The 16,255-nt window shown below is 42.2% G+C and overlaps 1 protein-coding gene across 1 annotated transcript in view; it reads right to left on the bottom strand.

Annotated features, from left to right (window-relative positions):
• Positions 1-5,339: 5,339 nt before the first annotated feature.
• Positions 5,340-16,255, bottom strand: part of SMYD3 (SET and MYND domain containing 3) — an 816,669-nt gene continuing 805,753 nt past the window's right edge. Inside the window, exon 11 of the mRNA XM_004375869.2 lies at positions 5,340-5,969. Coding sequence (XP_004375926.1) covers positions 5,868-5,969 — 102 coding nt within the window. The 3' untranslated portion in view covers positions 5,340-5,867. The remainder of the gene's footprint in view (positions 5,970-16,255) is intronic.

A 16,255-nucleotide genomic window follows, 5' to 3' on the forward strand; every position in this document is an offset into this window, starting at 1 on the left:
GAGGTAACTTCACCACTGAGCTAAAAGGGTGTCTGGGGGCCACACTCTCGGGACTTCTCCAGTCTCCTTTAGGCCAGTAAATCTGGTCTTTTTTTGTGGGTTAGAATTATGCTCTACATCCTTCTCTAGCTCTATACAGAACCCTCTGCTGTGATCCCATTCAGAGCAGTCAGTGGTGGTAGCCGGGCACCATGTAGCTGTACTGGACTCAGTCCCCGGACACCCTTTTAACTCAGTAATGAAGTCACTCCCGAGGTTCACCATCCAGCCAGAGATTAGACAGCACCATAAAACAAAACGAGACTAATGGAGCACAACAGTCCAGGGACAAGGACTAGAAGGCAGGAAGGGACAGGAAAGCTGGTAATAGGGAACCCGATGTTGAGAAGGGACAGTGTTGACATGTTGTGGGGTTGTTAACCATTGTCATAAAACAACATGTGTACTGTTTAATGAGAAACTATTTGTTCTGTAAACCCTCATCTAAACTACAATTAAAAAAAAAAAGAGGACATAGGACCAATTTGAAGGAGATGCCAGGAGCCACAGTCAACATAACTTAAGCATCAAAAAGAATAATTATGGTTACAGACTATAACACAGTTAAACTTAAAAAAGACGAAGAAGAAGAGGAAAGCTTGGGCTAGACCCTTAAGGGTGGATAGGATTTAGATAGATGGAGGAGAAAGGGAATTTAGTCAGTATGAACAAAAATAAGGAGCTGATAAGGAAGAGGGCATAGCTGAGGAGATCAGAGGAGGCGGTGGCTAGTCTAGCTGGAATGGCAAGTTCATCTGGGGAACAGGAAGTATAAGATTCAGTAGTTTGAGACCTTGGCTGCTAGTCTAAAGACTGGACTTTCAGTCTAGTGACAACAGGGAGCCACTGTAAGTTTTTGAGTTAAGGAGTTACAAAAGGAAATGATGAAATGGGCATTTCTGGAGGATTACTCTGGCAGCTATGATGTAGGACATGGAAGGGAGGGACTGCAGGCAAGGAGATCAGTGTAGAGTTGATCAAGGTGTTGCAGTGGTTGAGGGATAAGGTGCTGGGGGCCTGTAAAAGGGGCAGGGGGATGGATAAGAAATAAAAATGGGTAAAATTAAAAAAGCATTTCAGAGAATGAATAAAGCCAAAACCAAACCAGTTGCCTTCAAGTCAGTTGTGACTCATGGTGACCCCATGTGTGTCAGATAGAACTGTGCTCCGTAGGGTTTTCAATGGCTGACTTTTCAGAAGTAGATCGCCTGGACTTTCTTCCGAGGTGCCTCTGGGTGGACTCAAACCTCCAACCTTTCTTTTAGCAACTGAGCATGTTAACTGTTTGCACCACCCAGGGACTTCTTGATAAAGAAGAAGGGGAGGCAATGACTGAGTTTCTCTGCTGAAGAGCGTTCCTACTGCTGAGGGGGGTGACTACAATATGAAAGGCAGTGAATTGGTTTTTGAATATGTTTTGAATTATGAATTAGTAAACATATTCATATATATATTTTAAGCTGATAAATCTCAAAAAGGTTACGGGAGTATCCCAGTTTGGCGGAGGCGGGGTGTTGGTGTTGGTCTTCCTCCTCGACCAGTTTGATCTCAGTCCGTCTACAGATGTCAGGGAAAAGGAGGCCCCAGTGTTTTCCTGGCCCTTCCACCAATAATTGCTTGTCATAAGGATTTCATGATGCTTCACAGACAATGCCCAGAATCTTCTCCCGGTGGAATCTCAATGGGTTCTTCTGAGTGTAACATCACTTTGTGATTGGGCTAGAAAGAACATTTCAAGCGCCTAACTCGGGGAAGGGCTCCACATATAGAATTTCTCTCTCATCCCTGCAGTGCAGCGTGAGTGAGGGGCCTCTGGGGTTTATGGCTGTCTGGCCTGATCAGGGTTCGGCCGCCCTCTCTGCCCGCCCAGCATTCTTGCTTGGCTACAGGAAGCATGTCCCGAGCTCCCATAGTGAGCAGGCTTCCCGGGCAGCCCACCTCCCCCGCACTCTTGGCACTCATATGGCATGGCCATAAATTATGCCCAGTGTGTTCATTTTCAGTTTGAATATGTTCTCATCCCAGAGGAGCAACTAATGGCATCAAGTTACTGATGGGAAAAAGCCTGCCGTTATGTGACTATGGATTAATGAACGAGCAGTCATGGAGGCTGGGGCAGCAATAAATCGTCAGTGACTGGTGACACAGATTTTAAATCATGGTCTCCCTGCCCTTCCCCCTTCTCCAAAATTATTTTGCTGTAAAATTGTTGGTAAATGTTTACCTCTGCTTAAATATTTGCTTTCTATTAAAATTTGGCGTAAGCAGGGCCTTCTTAAAAATCTGGAGGCAGGCTGAGAGGGATTTAAAAGCCTATCATGCTTTCTCTAGGAGGCGTGAAAGTAAATCTCTTAATCCAGGATCTTTGCTGACTGATAAATTCCATTCAGAAAATTGTCAAACATGGGGTTCTTTCCGTGAACTCTGTTCATTTGGCATTTAAGTTACTGCCCCTACACTCTGTTATGTTTTTTTCCCTTTAATTAATTTAAAATGAAGAGTTGATAAATGAAGAATTTCCACCCAGTATTTTTGAAAGGTAGCAAGTCTATTTTTCATTAAACAAAAGACCTCAAGGAGTCTAAGAATCCCTGACCCTAAAATCAAATTGTTTATATGTGTATGTTTTTCTAGAAAGATTGATGGCTTTTATTAAATTCCTTAAGTGTTCTGTAATCCCCAGAAAGTTGACTACTATGGTGAATTCCATAAATGGTCACAATTTCACCCCCTCCCTGTATCTGTACTCCTGCAATGGGACTTTGTAGCTCCTCCTATCAAAAAGCTACCACCCGTCTGTCAGTGTGTTGTGACTTGCATGTTGCTGTGATGCTGGAAGCTATGCCACCGATCTTTTAAATACCAGCAGGGTCACCCTTGGTGGACAAGTTTCGGTGAAGCTTCCAGACTAAGACAGACTAGGGAAAAAGACCTGGTATTCTACTTCTGAAAATCAGCCAACGAAAACCCTATGGATCACAAGAGAATATTGTCCAATACAGTGCTGGAAGATGAGCCCCCTAGGTTGGAAGGCACTCAAAATACACAGTGGCCACAACAATGGACTTGAGCGTACCAATGATCATGAAGATGTCATAGGACTGGGCAACATTTTGTTCTTTTGTACATGGCGTCGTCATAGTCAGAGCCAACCTGAGGCAACTAACGGTAACATCATATCAGGAAGTGGAATCTTTCTCCATCCCTTGAGTCTGGGCTGGTCTTGTGACACAACAGAGGCATCAAAGGCATGAAAAGGGCTTGCACATTGGGGCATGTGTACTTCCTGTTCCTAGGGTCCTGTCACGTGAACAAGCCTGGACTAGCCAGATGAGCTCCACGGCCCAGTTGCCTCTATTTCCCCAGCTGCCCTACCAGCAGACTGCAGACAGTGAGTGAGCCCAGCTGAGATCAGTAAGCCTGGGCCAAACCAGGAGCATTGCCCAGCCCGAACTGCTGACCTACAAAATCATGAGCTAAATAAATGGCTATTTTGGAGCCATTGAGCTTTGGGGTATTTTGTTATGGAGTAAAAGCTAACATATGCAAATACTGTACTAGAGAGTGTGCATTCTGAGAGCAGGGAGCATGTCTTACTCACTCTGTATATCCTTTTCATAAAAACAGTAATCATTCAACATAAGAAGCCTCGTTGGCCCAGTGGTTAAGTGCTCGGCTACTAACCGAAATGTCAGTGGTTTGAACCGACCAGCTACTCTGTGGGAGAAAAGCCCTGGCAATCTGTTCTGTAAAGATTACAGCCTGGGAAACCCTATGGGGCAGCTCTACTCTGTCACACGGGGTCACTATGAGTCGGAATCGACTCAACAACAAACAACAACCACTATTCAATACATATTTGTTGAATTGGATAGAACTTGTCTCTCAAAAACACTGAGCTCAAGCCCCTTGCTCAAAGGTCACTTAGTGAATCAGGAGGGATTCCAGAGTACGTGACCTAATACCCCAAGCTCAGTTTTCTCACTTATAAAATGGGCTTTATGATATCTACCTTGTTGTGCTGTTGTGATCATTAGAGAGTGTGTGTGCTTTGAGTTGTGCTTGATACTTGATAGATGTTGCTTGAGCAGAGGCAAGTTGATGAAAAGTCTGCAGACCTCACCACCCTACAGGATACGGTGCATGTTTAAGGATCAAAGTGATTACCGTGTTTTTGAAAACAAGCAGTCTCCAGCTTTCTTTGCTGCCAAAGAAGGTTGGTTCCTTCGGGCTTAATCAGACTTCCATGTGTCATTCTGCTGGCGGCTGCTGCCGCGGTGCAACCCAGTGGTTGGAGGATGCACCACCTTGCAAGGGGTGGGGGCAGGGCTCCCGAAAGGAGTGAGGGGACAGGGTTGCTCCCTGGATTCCAAGTCACTCCCTGCCCCTGTTTCCTTAGCTGTAAAATGAGGAGGATGCCTGGATGCTCTCTAGGAACCTTTCAGCTTGAGGGCTGCAAGGGCCTCGGTTATGACCTAAGTCTATGCAGGAGGGTATATGCTGCCCCCAGGGTCATGGAGTCATACAATCTACTGCTTTTTAGCAGACAAAGAGAAAAGGTTTTCTTTATTTTGCCTAAAGCACAGAGGTGGGAAAGCAGACCACAATATTGGGAAATAGTAAAGAGGAAAGGAAAGCAAGGCTGATTTGAGCTGGGATACTAGAACGCTGCTGAGTGCAGGCTAACGGAGCTTTGTGCTGTGCACATTTGCATGGTCGAGCCATAGACTTGGGAAATCTCAGGAAAAAAGATTTTAGGAATGAAAAAGAATGACATACATCAAGGGTTATAAAATGCTCATAATGAAACATTTACACAAAGAGCTGTAAGACATTTGAAAAACTTTTGTTTGCTTAAAGGCTTCCCATCCTAGTCTACCACCACCCATCTGTCAGTTTGTGGAACTGTGGGGGCTTGCGTGTTGCTATGATGCTGGAAGCTATGCCACCAGTAATTCAAATACCCGCAGGGTCACCATGGTGGACAGGTTTCAGTGGAGCTTCCAGACTAAGACAGACTAGGAAGACACGCCTGGCGATCTGCTTCTGAAAATTAGCCAGTGAAAATCCTCTGAATCACCACAGAACATTGTCCAATACAGTGCTGAAAGTGAGCCCCCTATGTTGGAAGGCACTCAGAATACACAGTGGCCTCAACAGTAGCCTCGAGCATACCAGTGATCGTGAAGGTGGCAGAGGACTGGGCAACATCTCGTTCTGGTGTACATGGGTTGTCACGAGTCAGAGCCGACTCAACGGAAACTAACAACAACAAGCCCAATGACATGTTAAATGACCGCTTTTTAGGATTTAGGGTAAAACTTGTCTTGGAGATGTATTTGGAGGCGAAAAATGCACACACACACCATTTCCCACAAACAGCAGGCAAAGTCTGAAGATTCTGCTTCTTGCCAAAATGGACATTAAGATTTGCTTGGAAGCAAATGTGAAAATACTGATTTTTACCCAGTTATCCCTACATGTATCTGAAGAGAAAGTTATAAATTATACTAGCATGCTTTTAATAGGGTTTTCTGTCTTGCACATTGAGATCTTAAATGTTAAAAACCACTAATGAATAAGCAAAGAAAACAATTACCAGATGATAGCATTTTCAATCAGTTTTTTTTGTGTTTATTATAATTGTGCTTCCCTACAACTAATGATTCTTGTGGTTCGCAAACCACGTGTCTGCCTTTAGATACCTCCACAGATGCAGAATGACATTTCCAACAGGGGAGGCTCACACAGCAAACAAAGTCTGAGGTGTGTGCCCCGGAAGGCATTCAGTACAAGGGAAAGCCGACTTGCCCTCTGACCAGGCTCCCCTAGGATGCTCTGATGTTGGCATCACATTCTTCTAAGAGAAGAATCAAATCTTCCATCAGGCTGTGCTCTCTACCATGTGTCACTCTCATAATATCAAAAGCCTAAATGAAAAGGAAAGAAGACAGATTAGATCCCAAGGTAGATGGGCCCCTGCCTGCTCCCATCTTTTCACTGTGATGCTAATGGCCTGGTGAACCCTACAGGTCTCTAACTGGGCTCCCAGCTCTGTGGTTCTCTGAGCCAGATTTGGAGTGAGAAGGATGATTTTGGAATGTGGTGTAGGAAAGCAGTCTCACTACATACTGGAGTCACGCTGGGGCCCAGTGACCAGCAATGGTCTGCAGGGATGTTAGTACACGGGCTTGGGTAGTTACCGAGGTTTAACAAAAGTTGTTGAAGTTATTAAGCAATACACCATATTATGAAATAGCATGTTGTACCATCTCAAAAATGTTCATTTTTGCATGCTGCATTCACTTCTCATTTATATGCATTGTGATTATCATGTACATATAGTTCTTATTCTATTAATATCATATGGCATTACAGCTTCAGCATTTTACAATCCCCTCCTTCACTCCCCATGTCTAATCTATCACTAAATCTTGTCAATTCTATCACTAAACTATTTCTGAATCTGGATGGGCTTGTGACTACTTCAACAATAGAGTGCAATGGAAGTGATGCTATTGACTTCCGGGATTAGGTCCAAAGGGCCACACAGCCTCTGCCTTGTTTACTAGTACATTTGTTCCTGGAACCATAAGCCTCCATGCTGTGAGGAAGCCCAGGCTACGTGGAGAGGCCACGTGTGGTGCTCTGGTCGATAGCCTTAGCTGAGCCTATCTTTTAAGTCATCCTAGCCCAGGCACCAAATACGTGTGTAAAGAAATCTCCAGATAATTCCAGCCCCAAGTCAGAAGGCAGCTGGATTCTAGTGTTGCCAGCTGAAATCCCAGACATTGTGGAAGAGAGGCAAGGCATCACTATGGCGCTCTGCGAGAATTCTGAATCACAGAATCTGTGCACATAATAAAATGGTTGTTGTTTACTCAGTTTTGGGATAGTTTATTATGCAGCAACAAATAACCAGAATGCCCTAAAAACAGTTTTGCAGTAAACAGAGATAAACAGTGTCATCCTACACTACCTAACTGGAGGGGGGGGTTATTGATGGGGCACCAGATCCCGTGTTCAGGGTGCACGTGCCCTCAGGAGATGTGTAAAGATGGTGCTATGATGCCTGTCAGCACCCAGCAACCTATCTAGCACACAGTACAGTGCTCCTCAGCTCTGGCTGTACGTGAGTATCAACTAGGAAGCTTCAAAAGAAACACCAATGCCCAGACCCCACACCCATCAGTTGAAACCTACTCTCTGGAAGTGAGGCCTAGGCTCCAGGAAGCGCTCATCAAATAACAGCAGCTATTCATGATTCATTGTTAATGTATAGCTAGATTAATTAGTATTTAATGATACAATTAATTCCACCATGCTTATATACTATTATTTACTAAACTGGAGTCTCTGGGTGGTACAAATGGTTAATGCACTCAGCTGCTAACTGAAAGGCTGGAGGTTCAAGTCCACAAACAGGCACCTTGGAAGAAAGGCCTGGTGATCCACTTCCAAAAAATCAGTCATTGAAAACCCTGTGGAGCACAGTTCTACTGTGACACGCATGGGGTTCTAGGAATTGGAATACACTCAGTGGCAAAGGGTTTGATTTTATTTACTAAACTACTCTTGGAAATTTAGATCACTTCCATTTTTTTGTTATGATGTAATATAGATCTTCTAGCCTGTCACTTTTTGCCTTTGCTGAATATCTGCTTAAGATAAATTCTTAGAGGTGGGATTCTTGGGTATGAACATCTGTAAAGCCACAGAGATTTTAGAGACTGCATAAGAGCAGGACTAGAAGGAGAGGGTGTGTCTGGGCTCAGAGAGAGGCTCCACGTCCTTCATGAGGTATTCTCTTATCTGAAAGCAGTCTTAGATGTTCTCTTCCCTTCTGCTCATCAGAGGGGCAGACTTGCTTGTGATCTGGCAAAGGAAGATGAATCAGCCAGAAGCACTTACTGAAGAGCTCCTTGAGGAAAGAGAAACAACCCTCCGCTGCCCGTTAACAAGTAGTTAGTCCAGGAAAAGGTCAGGCCTGACCTGCAAGGTTAGAGAGACCGTCTGTGACTGGCCTGGGCCTGTTTCTCAGGAGCACTCCCGGACCAGCTGCTTTTTTGTCCTCCTGGCTATCTTTCTCCAGGTTCCTCATGTGGAGAATGATCTGTGCTTCTCTGTGATTTCATTCACAGGAGACTTCCTAGTTAGAATGCTGCTGGCCGTGTACTGAGTTCTCTTATTTGTTGAAGAAGGAAAGACAGTAACAGGGTGACCTCCAGGTGTATGTGTATGGGATTTGAGATACTAAGATTAGAGGATCTTGTCCACAAGGGTGGCTAGAAGCAGAGAGGAAATGGGTATGGCCGGGGGCAGAGGACCAATTTAAAGAGACTGACCAAAAAACCCCACATCGTTTTTCCAGAAGGTAAAAATAAATACAAACCAAAAACTAAACCCCCTGCCATCGAGTAGATTCCGACTCATAGCAACCCTGTAAGACAGAGTAGAACTGCCCCATAGGGTTTCCAAGGCTGTAAATCTTTACGGAAGCAGATTGCCACACCTTTCTCCCATGGAGCGGCTGGTGGGTTCAAACCACCGACCTTTCAGTTAGCAGCCAAGTACTTTAACCACTACGCCATCAGGGCTCCTTTAAAAATAAATACAGATATGATTAATTAACAAATAAACAATTTTCTCTGAGTGATAGGACGGGGGAGAAGAGAAAAGGACAGAAAGAAGGAAGAAGTAAGAGTCAGTATTGTGCAAAATATGCATCCTGGGGGCCACAGATGGTTTGTGCTCAGCTGCTAACTGAAAGGTTGGCAGTTTGAATCCACCCAGCCTCAGAAGAGGCCCTGATGATGTACTTCCGTAAGATGACAGCCACTGAAAACCTTATGGAGCACAGTTCTGTTCTGAAACGTGGGATCACCATGAGGTGGAATCCACGTACTGGCAATGGTCCCCCCCTCCAGCCCCATGGCAAGTGATTATTGTGTTTGTGTGTGTGATGTGACATAGTGGGTGTACAGGAAGCTGGAACTTAGGCCTTGTGATGGACATCCTTGCCCTGGACGTCACCTGTGTCTACAGGTGAGCCGAGGCAACAAGTTCCCAGCGATGCAAGGAGAGCCCTGTGTGGTCCCGGCCCCAGGCTTGGTCTCCGTGGAAGCCATAACCCGTCCGCCCCATGGAAAGAGGAGGAGGGCTTTTTCCCCCTAAAATAAAGTTACAGTAAATCTCTGACAAACTGGAGAAACCGTTTTCTGTAGCTCTGTGTCTCCCTTCTTGCTGCCCCTCCCAACTGCCCCACATGCACCCATCAGAGAAGACAATTTTGGTTTAATTTCCTGTGGCAGCATATAAACTAGATTAAGGAAATATAAAATCGGAGTCGGCTTGTATTGAGAAAAGCTTATCTCTTTCCATTAAATTTTATTTTTTTAATGGTAGCATTTAAAAAGAGCCTGCACAGAATCTTTCACAGAGGACTCATTTGAAGCCTCCAAGGGGGGTGCTGCGCCCACGTATAGACGCTAAATGTGACCCAGGAAATGGCAGCATAGATTGTCTGCCACATGGCAGGCATGTGGTTCACGCAGGAATGAAAGGGTCCCAGAACTGATTTCAATCTCATCAGAGATTTTTATTTTTAAAGTAACTTTAGAATTATGGTCATATATTAAATAAAATGAATTAAATCAAATTATGATTTAACTTTGAAAACAATATAGCTTTCGTATTTTTAATGCAAATATATTAAGCTTATCAAGGCTCTCATATGCTGTCTACCATGAGCCTGAGGAATCCAATAAATGGCTTCCCCAAGCATGATTTAAATATGGATATAAAATCCGAGGGCAAAAATGTATGCTTGATAAGAACCTCTGGAATAACAACAGGGAAAAATAGAAGTTTTTTTTTTTTTCTTTTAAATTCTGCCCATCTCAGGATGAAAGAAGAGCTGAAAAGGGGCAGGCGGTGGTCTGGGGCATCCAGAATAGAAAATGCAAGAAGCAAGAGCTGCAGTACATGAAGCAACTGCAAAGCCACAGAAAGCCCTTTACAACCGGCAGCAGAAAATTCCAAATGCTTCGATGATGCCCTGAGCTCAGCAGCGCCACTGCTGATCCCACTCTACTCCATACCCCGATGTAACTGTCATAGGTTGGAAGGATTTGCATTCCTGGGAGGCAAAATTGTGTGGTGTTGTTGTTTTTTCAAACAAACCATCTATTCACTCATTAAATATTTCCTGAGAGGCTACAGTGAAAAAGACATGATCCTTGCCACGGGGGGGAGCTTTGGCACAGTCAGGGAGACAGAAAGGTAGCTTAGTAGATCACTGCAGCAAGGCAGTGTGTGATTAAGGAAGGTGCAAAGTCCTAGGTTGCTCAGAGGAGGGGAGGGACCAGTGGGCCCAAGGGAAGCTCACGAGGCCTTAACAGATGAGGGGAGCTCAGCTCTGCTCCTTCCAGTGGTAGCCACTATTCCCAGAAAAAAGTTACTTGAGTGCCTGAGAGACCTTGAAGAAGTCATGTCTCCTCTGTCAACCTCAGTTTCCTCAAGTGGATAATGAAGAGATGAGACTAGATAAATTCTAGGGGTAACTAAGTAAGTCCCAGTGTGTTGTACAAAGCACTGTGCCAGACAGAGCTAGAGGTGTAGGGTTTGGTTGTGTTTCCAGGTATTTATTTGTGTTACTGATTTCTAGTTTAATTCTACCATGGTCAGAGAATTTATTTTGCATGATGTGAATCCTTTATATATTTATTGAGACTTGTTTTTATGGCCCAGAGTGTGGTCTATCTTAGCAAATGTCTGTTTTTGAAAAGAATGTATGATCTGCTATGGTTGGGTAGAGAGGTCTATACGTTGGTTGGTAGTGTTCAAGTCTTCTATATCCTTGCTGATTTTCTGTCTGTTGTTCTACCAGTTATTGAGAAGGGGTATTGAAATTGTTGACTATAATTATGGATTTATCTATTTCTCTGTGGAGTTCTATCAGTTTTTGCTTTATTCATTTTGAAGCTCTGTTACTAGATGTATAAACATTTAGGATTGACCACTTGATTATTAAAAATGACCTTCCTTATCCCTGGTGATAAGCTATGCTCAGAAATCTTTGTCTGATTTTAATATATCCCCTCCGTCTTTCTTTTGATTATTGTTAGCATAATATATCTTTCCCATGCTTTTACTTTATTAAACTCTTTTGTTTTGAGATAATTGTAGATTCACATGCAATTCTAAGAAATAATACAGAGAGATCCTGTACCCTTTAACCAGTTCCCCCAATGTTAACATCTTCCATAGCCATAGTACAGTAGCACAACCAGGATACTGACATTGATACAGTTAAAAATACAGAACATTTCCATCACCACAAGGATCCCTCATGTTGCCCTTAACAGCCACACCCACTCTTCCTCTCACTGACAGCGTCTCTCCTTCTCTCTTAATTTCTGACAGCCACTAATCTCTTCTCCATTTCAGTAATTTTGCCCTTGATTGCAAGAATGTTATAGAAATGGAATCATAGAGTATGCAACCTTTGGGACTGGGCTTTTTTCACTCAGCATAATTCTCTGGAGATTCATCCAAGTTGTTGCTTATATCAAGCTTGTTCCTTTTCATTGTTGAGTAGTAGTCCAGGATATGGATGTTTGTTTAACCGATACCTGTTAAGAGGATATCTGGGTTGTTTCCAGTTTTTGACCATTACTAATAACGCTGCTATAAATATTTGTGTAAAGGTTTTTGTGAGAACATAAGTTTTTATTTTTCTGGGACAAATACCCATTATTGCAGTTGCTGGGTTGTATGGTAGTTGTGTGTTTAGTTTTTTAAGAAACTGCCCAGCTGTTTTCCAGAATGGTTTTACCATTTTACATGCCTATTAGCAGTGCCTCACTGATTCAGTTTCTCCTCATCCTGACAAGTGTTTGGTGTTTCACTGTTTTTTATTTTACCTATTCTGATAATTGTATGGTATTATCTCATTGTGGTTTTAATGTGCATTTCCTGAATGGTTAATGATGTGAAGTATCTTTTCACGTGCTTATCTGCCATCTGTATATATTCTTTGGTAAAATTTCTCTTCATGTCTTTTGCCCATTTTCTAATAGGACTGTTTGCTTTTTTACTATTGAGTTTTGAGAGTTCTTTATATAGTCCTTTGTCAGATATGTGATTTGCAGATATTTTCTCCCATTCTGTAGCTTGTCTTTCATCCTCTTAAGAGTCTTTTGCACAGTTTTGATGAAGTCCAATTTATCAAGGTTTCCTTTTATGGATCATGCTTTCAGTGTCAAGTCTAAGAACTCTTTGCCTAGCAGTATGATCTCCAAGAGTTTCTCCTATGTTTTCTTTAAAGTTTTTAGTTTTACATTTTGCATTTGGGTTCATGATCCATTTTGAGTTACTTTTTGCTAAGGTGTAAGGTTTAGGTTGAGGTTCATCTTTTGCCTGTGGATGTCCAGTTGCTCCAGCACAATTTGTTGAAAAGGCTACCCTTCCTCCATTGAATTGCCTTTACAAATTGCCTTTTCAAAAATCAGTTGTTTATAGTTGTGTGGTCTATTTCTCGGTTTGCTATTCTGTTCCACTGATCGATGTGTCTGTCTCTGCTCCAACACCACATTGTCTTGATTACTGCAGCTGTATGTAGTAAGTTTTAATATTGAGTAGAATGCTTTCCCTTTATTCGTCTTTTTAAAAAACGTTATAATCTTGTCTGTAGCTACAAAAAACTTGCTGACGTTTTGGTAAACCTGTGTATCAATTTGGGAAGAACTGACATCTTTATTATATTGAGTCTTTCATGAACACAGTAGGTATATCTCTGTATTTATTTAGATCTTCTTTGATTTCTTTTATCAGTGTATAATTTTCAGCATACAAGTCCTGTACAGGTTTTGTTATATTTACATCTAAATGTTTCATTTTTTTAAAGCTATTATACATCATATTGTATTTTTAATTTTGGCGTCCACATGTTCATTGCTAAGATGCAGAAATACAGCTTTTTTTTGTATGTTGATTTTGTATCCTATAACCTTGCTGAATTCATTTATTCTAGAAATTTTTTGATAGATTCTTTGACATCTTCTACATAAACAATATCATCTGCAAATAGGGACAGCTTGACTTTTTCCTTTACGTACAATCTGTATGTGTTTTATTTCCTTTTTCTTAATTGTTGCAGTTTAAATGAAGTTTACATTTCAAGTTAGTCTCCCATAAAAAAATTTATACATACACTGCTATGTGACCCTAATTGCTCTCCCGATACTGTGACAGCACACTCCTCCTTTCCACCTCTGATTCTCCATGTCCATTCAACCAGCTCCTAACCCTCTCTGCCTTCCTTCTCACCTCCAGACAGAAGCTTCCCATTTAGTCTCTTGTATCTACTTTAGCTACGAGGCACACTCCTCACGAGTATCACTTTATGTCCCACAGTCCAGTCCAATCCCTGTCTGAAGAGTTGGCCTCTGAAACTGTTTTAGTTCTGGGCTGATAGAGAATCGAGGGACCATGCTTTCTGGGGTTCCTCCAGCCTCAGACAGACCACTAAGTCTGGTCTTCTTACTAGAATTTGAGTTCTGCACCCCACCTTTCCCCTGCTCCTGTCAGGGCGGTCGTTGGTGGTAGCCGGGCACCATCTAGTTCTTCTGGTCTCAGGTTGATGAAGTCTCTGGTTTATGTGGCCCTTTCTGTCTCTTGGGCTAATACTGTCTGTCTTTGGTGTTCTTCATTCTCCTTTACTCCAGGTGGTTAGGACCAATTGATGCATCTTAGATGGCTGCTTGCAAGCTTTTAAGACCCCAGACGCCACTCACCAAAGAAGGATGCAGAACATTTTCTTAATAAGCTTTGTTATGCCAGTTGACCTAGATGTCCCCTGAAAGCATGGTCCCCCAGACCTCTACCCCTGCTACTCTGTCCCACAAAGTGTTTGATTGTATTCAGGAAACTTCTTAGCTTTGGTTTAGTCCAGTTGTGCTGACTTCCCCTGTACTGTGTGCTGTCCTTCCCTTCACCTAAAAAACTACTTGTCTACTATCTAGTGAATAACACTCCCCCTCCCTCCCCATCCTCATAACCATCAAAGAATGTTGTCTTCTGTGTTAAGCCTTTTCTTGAGTTCTTATAATAGTGGTATTATACAATATTTGCCCTTCTGTGACTGACTAAATTCACTCAGCATAATGCCCTCCAGATTCCTCCATGTTATAAGATGTTTCATGGCTTCATCCTTGTTCTTTATCGTTGCATAGTATCCCACTGTGTGGATAAACCATAATTTGTTTATCCATTCTTCCACTGATGGGCACCTAGGTTGTTTCCATCTTTTTGCTATTGTGAACAGTGCTACAGTGAACATGGGTGTGCATATATCTATTCGTGTGACAACTCTTATTTCTCTAGGATATATTCCAAGGAGCGGGATAGCTACGTCATATGGTACTTCTATTTCTAGCTTTTTAAGGAAGCGCCAAATCGATTTCCAAAGTGGCTGTACCATTTTACACTCCCACCAACAGTATATAAGTGTTCCAGTCTCTCCACAACCTCTCCAACATTTATTATTTTGTGGTTTTTGGATTAATGCTAGCCTTATTGGAGTGAGATGATATCTCATTGTAGTTTTGATCTGCACTTCTGTAATGGCCAATGATTGTGAGCATTTCTTCATGTGTCTGTTAGCAGCCTGAATATCTTCCGTGGCGAAGTGCCTGTTCATATCCTTTGCCCATTTTTTAGTTGGGTTATCTGTATTTTTGTTGTTGAAGTTTTGCAGTATCTTGTAGATTTTAGAGATTAGATGTCATCAGATTTGTCGTAGCCAAAAATTTTTCCCAGTCTCCAGGTTGTATTTTTACTCCTTAGGTGAAGGCTTTTGATGAGCCTAAGTGTATGATTTTTAGGAGCTCCCAGTTATCTAGTTCTCTTCTGGTGCTTGTACATTGTTACTTATGGTTGCGTATGGTTTTTATGCCATGTATTAGGGCTCCTAGCATTGTCCCTATTTTTTCCTCCATGATCTTTATCGTTTTCAATTTTATATTTAAGTCTTTGATCCATTTGTAGTTTTTGTGCATGGTGTGAGGTATGGGTCTTCGTTCACTTTTTTGCAGCTGGATATCCAGTTATGCCAGCACCATTTGTTAAAGAGACTGTCTTTTCCCCAGTTAACGGACTTTGGGCCTTTGTCAAATATCAGCTGCTCACAGGTGGATGAATTTATGTTTAGATTCTCAATTCTGTTCCATTGGTCTATGTATCTGTTGTTGTACCAGGCTGTTTTGACTACCGTGGCGGTATAATAGGTTCTAAAATCAGGTAGTGTGAGGCATCCCACTTTGTCTTCTTGAGTAATGCTTTACCCACTCTGGGCCTCTTCCCTTTCCATACGAAGTCACTGATTTGTTTCTCCATCTCATTAAAAAATGCTGGTGGAATTTGGATTGGGATTGTATTGTATCTGTAGATTGCTATGGGTAGAACTGACATTTTCACAATGTTGAGTCTTCCTATCCATGAGCAAGGTATGTTTTTCCACTTATGAAGGTCTCTTACAGCAGTGTCTTGTAGTTTTCATTGTATAAGTCTTTTACATCTCTGGTTAGATTTATTCCTAAGTATTTTATCTTCTTGGGGGCTATTGTAAATGGTATTGATTTGGTGATTTCCTCTTTGAGGCTCTCTTTGTTGGTGTAAAGGAATCCACCTGATTTTTATATGTTTATCTTGTATCCTGAAACTGTGCTGAAATCTTCTGTTAGTTCCAGTAGTCTTCTTGTGGATTCTTTGGGGTTTTCTGTGTATAAGATCATATCATCCGCAAATAGAGGTACTTTGACTTCTTCCCCACCAATTTGGATGCCCTTCATTTCTTTTTCTAGCCTAATTGCTCTGGCTAGGACCTCCAGCACAATGTTGAGTAAGAATGGAGATAAACGGCATCCTTGTCTGGTTCCCGTTCTCAAGGGGAATGCTTTCAAAGTCTCTCCATTTAGGATGATCCTGGCTGTTGGCTTTGTATAAATGCCCTTAATTATCCTGAGGAATTTCCCTTCTATTCCTATTTTGTTGAGAGTTTTTATCATGAATGGATGTTGGACTTTGTCAAATGCCTTTTCTGCATTGATTGATAAGATCATGTGGTTCTGGTCTTTTGTTTTATTTATGTGATGGATTACACTGATTGTTTTTCTAATGTTGAACTATCCCTGCATACCTGGTATAAATCCCAGTT

Source organism: Trichechus manatus, unplaced genomic scaffold (genome assembly GCF_000243295.1).
Source record: "Trichechus manatus latirostris isolate Lorelei unplaced genomic scaffold, TriManLat1.0 scaffold00039, whole genome shotgun sequence".
NCBI classification, from domain to species: domain Eukaryota; kingdom Metazoa; phylum Chordata; class Mammalia; order Sirenia; family Trichechidae; genus Trichechus; species Trichechus manatus.